We start from the raw sequence: 6,388 nt of genomic DNA on the forward strand, positions 1-6,388 counted from the left end.
TATTTTCAAGTTGCTGCTTCCAACTTTTCATGCTCATAAAATATTGTATATTTTATGATGAAACCAGCACAGCTTCTTCATACTCTAAGTAGTAACACATGGAAGGGAGGGATGGCTTCTCTTCTTTTCCCTCTTCATATTTCCTTGCCTCCCCAGCTTAATACTCTGCAGCATCAAATGTAGGGCATTAATTCCCATAAAGTCAGTTTGGACAAGGAAATCTTATGAAAACAAATATAGAGAGGGAAGACAGAGTTGTTCTGGCTTGAGCTGCAGCTGCTACAAACTACCATCTGTAGTAGCTGGGCCTTACAACTTGGAGTTTTATTTCTGGAAGGCATCACTGCCATGTGTTCAATGTATCATAATGCTCCATATTTCCTCAAAGTGAAAGCACTATCATGAATGATTATTATTAATTACTTTATTTCTCAGGAGCTTATGGCTTCTTGACATGAAAAAAGAAATTGTCCCTTTTAGTGTGATTTTTGGGAATTTTGATTTATGACTGAACATTGCTGTCTAAATGAGTTTTGGAAGTTCAAGGAAAGTGAGTTGACTTCAAAAACTGAGTTGGTTCCAGAATGAGTGTTTTGAATAAGAAAATAACTGCTCACAATTCTGACAGTCACTTAAAGGACAGAAAATATTTAGAAAATACCATGTGTTACATGCATTTACCATTAGTATTCATTTATGGACCAGAACACATTATTCCTGTGTTAATATTTTAAAGCAGAAACACATAAAATGAATGAGTTCTAAAAGCATAGAGGGAAATCAGTATTAAATGACCTTTTTTAGGGTTGCATGGATAAAACAAGTATTCTCTGGTGATAGCTTTAATACTTTCCAAAACTAATGCTTTGAATTGAGTCAAGTGGCTCTGAGAGTAGTAGGGAATCTCAAATCTCACCATGCAAATATGAGCCTCCAAGCTGTGATTTCTGCTTTATCTTGATATATTAGAGCAGCACTTCTGTGAGCAGTTCTTTTTTCTCTTAATAATTTTGAGACAAATCTAGTCTGCAACCAAAATGGCAAAAATGGTTCTGTCCATGGATCTGACCATGGGAGGGCAGAGGGGAAGCAGTGAGGCAACCTCCAAGACGTGACCCAAATACTTAGTTTTATGGAGTCAAGTACACAAGTTCCATTCAGCTGATAAAATCAACTACAGAGTATGTGTTACACAACTCCTGTTTGTGTGGAATTCATAATCACATCATTGTGTTTTTCCAAATGCTAGCAGGAATTAAATGTGCCCTCCTTGGGGAACGAGACTGCTGCAGATAATGACAGCAGTCCTCACCAAAGGGAAAATTTGAGTGCTTTTGCCTTATGTAAATGCACAACAGAAGCTTGTCCTGCCTGTGTAGGTAACCAAGCAGAGGTTGTTAAATCCCAGGGTGAGGTTCCCCACATCCCAGTAGAAGGTCCCTGGTCAGAGGGAAGGCTCCAGGTGCACCTACAGGAACAGCAGAGCTGCTCAGCACAGCACATGGGAATGGTGAGGACGCGAAGGTTTGGGAGCTGGCTCCTGCTGTCGTCCACCCTTGCTCAGAACCAACATGCTGTGGGGCACATTGCAGTAGGGAAAACTTCTCAGAAAAGGAGCTAGCAAGCCAAATGTGAGCAATTAGGGTTTTCTGGGCTCTTTAGGAGCGCCTGGATGCCGATTGCAAACAGGGGTGTGATGAGCCAGAGAGGTGTTTGATAAAGCAATAACAGACCAAACCCCTAAAATGACAGGACTAAAATATAATCTTATGACTTCTCATGGCAGATGCATTGCAGTAACTTTAGTATCTATGCAGTGCTATGAAGGAGGCAAACTGCCATGAGTTAACTAGGCCCTGCTCTGACCCTTTCAGCAGTTCATTCTGGAGTAGGAATTGATAGCAATGCAGAGTTTTCCTGTTCATCTGATGTGCCTTATATGGGCACAGTGACTTAGCTCTGCCTTGGCCCACTCCCAAGTTTTGCTAAGCTCCTCTGAGGAAAACCTGACTGTAGCTGAAGCCAACACTCCTCCAGTTGAATTTTGCAGTCACGATCATGTGCCATGTTACTTGTTCAGAGATTGGTGCTTCCCAAAGCCATACTTCAAATATGGGATCTGTGTGCTTCAAGGCTTTGTCTGGCAAAGTAGGAGGCCACATAGTTCTCTTGCAGGAAAAATGTGTATCAGAACAAATGCAGAACTGGCAGGTCTCACAAAATAAAGCTCCTCTAGAACAGCCAAAGTGTTTCAGTAGTGCTGGGAGAGCACCGAAGTTCATGCTCCCAGTGCCAGTTCATGCTCCCAGTGCCAGGAAAATTTGGGTTTCCCCTGGAAACACAGTTTATTTGTGATTAAATGCAGCAGAGGTAAATAAAATAGCTTTGTCATTTTATGTCCTTTGTCAGTGTTCCATTTTCATTCCTTGCCACTTGGGTTATGGCTCTCCCAATAGCAATCTCTGGTGTTGTGGGCTTTTTAGTATTTACCTTGAACTTGAATGAAATCCAGCTAAAGTGTTGTTCTGGAATTAACTGGAGATTTCAACAATTTCATTTCCTAAGAGGCAAGGTTTCTTATTTCTGTCATGTGGGTTGTTATCACAGCATATACCAGTGGCACTATTTAGTCTTTACTTGTTATGATGCTTAATTTTAGTGATTCACCCACACACACTTATTTTTTCTTCCCTTGAATTTGCATGTGTCGTCCTATGCTTTTTCCAAGTTGGACTCTGTCAGCTCATGTGCTACGCTTTCAAGGATGATCAGAATTCAAATTTATAGGTAGCTTCCTTAGAAACTGTTAGAACACCAGGAATCATGAACGAAATTTCTTTTAGATCAGAGCAACTTAAGCTAGATATACTTTATAGCTTTTGACCCAAGTTAATGTAGGAAAAGATAATGAAGAGAACTTGCAGCAGAAATAGCTTTTGAATATTGATGCATCTGAACTTAGAAAGCCAGGTGCATGTACACCACACATATATGATGAAGTCAGCCCAATATTGGATGGAAAACTTTAGAAAACACTGGATTTTTACCACTTACAGGGCTAGCTGCACTTGTCTGATTTTTGTAGTATCTTAGTGAACTCCTTCATTAGTTGGCCATTGTATGTTTTCCAAATCTGTAATGGAATTTGTACCTTTGTAACACTTGGAACATGAGCTAAACTCCACCAAAGCTTGTATCCACCATGGTTATCCTGCAGAGCCAACTGCATCCAGCCACCTGAGGCTTCCTGGTTCGTGGGAGAGATTTGGAACACTGGTGGTTATAGTGACCAGAGAGCACTTTGGTTTCAAGTATTCTGCTTGTATGATAATAGCATTTGAAATAATAGTTTTGAAGGTATTAAAGCTTACACATCAAATGGTGTTGAGTGAGGAAATGGAAATCTGATAGTTTGTATTGTCCTGCCCACATCAATATTGCAGAGGTGGTGAATTTCTCTTCGCAGGGGACAGCCCTCAAGAAGACAAACCTTTCCTGAAAGAGGTTCCTTGTGTTTGAACTATTTATGTGCCTTGGCAAGAGCTTGTATGTTGGTCTCCCTAATGTATTATGACCTCTTTGCATCATTTGTGCAGTGAGAAGACGCTTGGAAGGGCACACCCCAGACATGTCACGGGCCAGCAGCTTCACTGATGACATTGACCTGGTACCTGAGGAGTCCCCGCTGCCAGCAGCATCCGACGTGGCACAGTGAGTGAGCAGCAGCTCCTTAACTGATCACTCAAATGCTCATTGACAATGAGGGACACTTCTGTCACGGAGTAAGAGTTATGCTTCTGCTGGCTGGCTGCACTTGAAGTGATTGTGGGTTTGATCTTGTTTAACTAAATGTGAACATTTCCTAGTTTAGCCTAAAATTTGGCGGAGGTAGCCAGATGCTTGGAAAGGCAGCACTGCTCTGTGGTGGGTGGCTTGAAGTCTTGATGTTTTTGTTTTCCCACTTTTTAAGGCAGCTGAAACAGTTTCTGAGAACTGTGAGATTTACAGACAGTTTTATACTTATAGACTGCCCCATCAGGTTAAACTCTAAAGCAGTCCTAATATGAATTGATTGGACGCCTAAATGAAATAGTCATTTATATATACAACCTGAAAATAGAAAGGCTACCTCATGTAATATTTTTATAAAGCAGGCAAAATTTTAAGGAAATTATGTTCCACAAATATGAAAGTGAAGTTATTGTCCAGGACAGAAAATCCCCATCAGGGAGCTCACTGCAATTGTTGAGTTGTTGCTTTTACTTGGCTTTGGAAATATTTCTGGAAATAAAATAATCATGCAGGACAACTTTATATTGTGTTTTATCAGGATCTTGAGTAACCTTCATGCTTTTGTCCTGTAATATACATGTCCTGTTTTGGGCATGGGGATTCTGGAGTAAATTTCAAATGTAAACCAAAGCCTTAAAACACAGAGGAAGGCCTGGATGGACCAGAACATCCAGGTTATCAATGTTTTATCTCCCATCAGAAACCAATACAAATAATGCTGTGAGGAGATCTCCTGAGTTAGCAGGCTCGTGAAGGTCTAGCTGGTATTTGGATGTTGTCATTAACATGGTAATGTTGGTGAAAAACTCACCTGAGATCACTCTTGCAGGAGAACATCTGGGCTTGTCACTGGAAAAACCCTTTATCTGAGGTTAAAAAAAAAAAAAAAAGGCAAAAAAGAAAAAAAAAATTGTTGCTTGCCTTCAGGTAGGGAAAAATATCCACAGTGTTGTTCAGGATGAATTTGAAAGCAATGTGATTCTGTTCTATGGTGTGATTGCCTTTAAGAGGGTTTCTTTCACATCCTATGTTTACTTTCTGTCCAGGGAACTCATAGAAATGATGTGTCTGCTACCTCTATAGTAACTGCACTGTGCTTTCATATGGGATATCCTGGTCCTTGTATTTCCCCAACATGTCATATTGGCCTTGCCTTCAAATCAGAGAATTCTAAATTATTCAATCAAATTGGTCTTTTTTCTTCTTTTTATTCAGCACAGTGCAAGCAAAGGGTTTTGCATTTGAGGAAAAAACCCCTCAGATCTAATCTTGTTTCTACAGTTTAGTGCATGGAAAATGGTGGTATTGTGACCTATGTTTTGTAGTGCAAACTGTACCTGTATTTTCAGCTCCTATTGGTTTTTTAAATGCATTTCTCCCTTGTTGGGAAAATAAGGAGTAGCAGAAAGATAATCAAGTCCACAAATGAAAAAAAAAATATGGAGAGATTTTAAGTGCTGTGCTACACAGTTTAAAGTCATATATTATGAAATCATTAATTCCTCTTGATCTGGATGTCAGGTGCATAGAAGCAGAATGATCTTGCAAGTGAAATTGCTAAATTAAGGATTCTTACATTCTAAGTCCCACAATAAAAAAACATATGTATAAATTATAGCTTCTAAGTATTAGTAAGAAACTTCAAATGTATAGAAAACATAAGGCCAGAAATTACAAAGATGCCATGTAAGAACAAAGCAAAAACATCATTTCATCTAGTTCTCTGCTTCTACATTGAGCACAGCAGTTTTTACCTCTATCACTGCTCATCTCATTTTCTATGTCAGCATTTTTACCTAGTAGCATGCATTCATTTTAGAGTCAAGCTGATTCTTGAGCAGAAATGTGCAGTGTCTCCTTCTTTAAACTGTGAACTTTATGAGAGAAGCACAGAACGTGTTGTATTTATGGATCCAGGTTTAAACTCCCAATTTCAGTGCAAACAGTGAGATATTAACACTGTATTTTCCTGACACACAATCAATATTAGATATACTCAGTGTAATTATTTATCTTGTCTTTTGGCAGAAGTGTAAGCAGGTAAGTCTTGGTGTGTGCTGCACTTGCTTTGATGTGTGAGCTTTCCAAAACAGCGTGGCTTCTGCTTTTCACTTAATTAGGCCAACAAATCTTCATCCTAGAGTCATAAAAACAGTCAATGATAAAACAAAAACACTTCCAAGAGTAAAACTCAGCCAAAAGGGAGTGTGTGGTTATGTAAGTATGTGTGAACGCACAGTGAGCCTTCCCAACTTGCAAAATAAGTGAAAAGTTGGCTTTCACGTATCAGTTCATGCCAGGATCCCACCATGATGGCAGTTTCACGTGAGGCACTTTGTGAACTCAAGTTTGACTTTGAGGAGCTGCCAAAAGCTAAAGTTTTGTTTGCCTTCAGCAAGAGTTCTAAGCTACAAAATCAATCCTGCAGTAAACCTTTATTTCAAAGTCTGTCACTGGTCATTTTTCAGCTTCCTGTGATGATTATTGAACATGGTGCCAGGTCTACAACTGTAATGTTTTGAGGGTTGTTTTCTGTAATGTGAACAGTAGATGCTCATCAAGTCTGCTCTGGTGACATAAGCTTTGTTTTAGGCTA

General features: G+C 39.6%; 1 protein-coding gene across 1 annotated transcript in view; it reads left to right on the forward strand.

Annotated features, from left to right (window-relative positions):
- Positions 1–3,715, forward strand: part of LOC121363541 (potassium voltage-gated channel subfamily KQT member 1-like) — a 74,472-nt gene extending 70,757 nt beyond the window's left edge. The window contains exon 11 of the mRNA XM_041485942.1: positions 3,597–3,715. Within this exon, the coding sequence (XP_041341876.1) occupies positions 3,597–3,715 (119 nt within the window). The remainder of the gene's footprint in view (positions 1–3,596) is intronic.
- Positions 3,716–6,388: the final 2,673 nt, after the last annotated feature.

Source organism: Pyrgilauda ruficollis, unplaced genomic scaffold, assembly GCF_017590135.1.
Source record: "Pyrgilauda ruficollis isolate IOZ18807 unplaced genomic scaffold, ASM1759013v1 scaffold73, whole genome shotgun sequence".
In the NCBI taxonomy this organism is placed as follows: domain Eukaryota; kingdom Metazoa; phylum Chordata; class Aves; order Passeriformes; family Passeridae; genus Pyrgilauda; species Pyrgilauda ruficollis.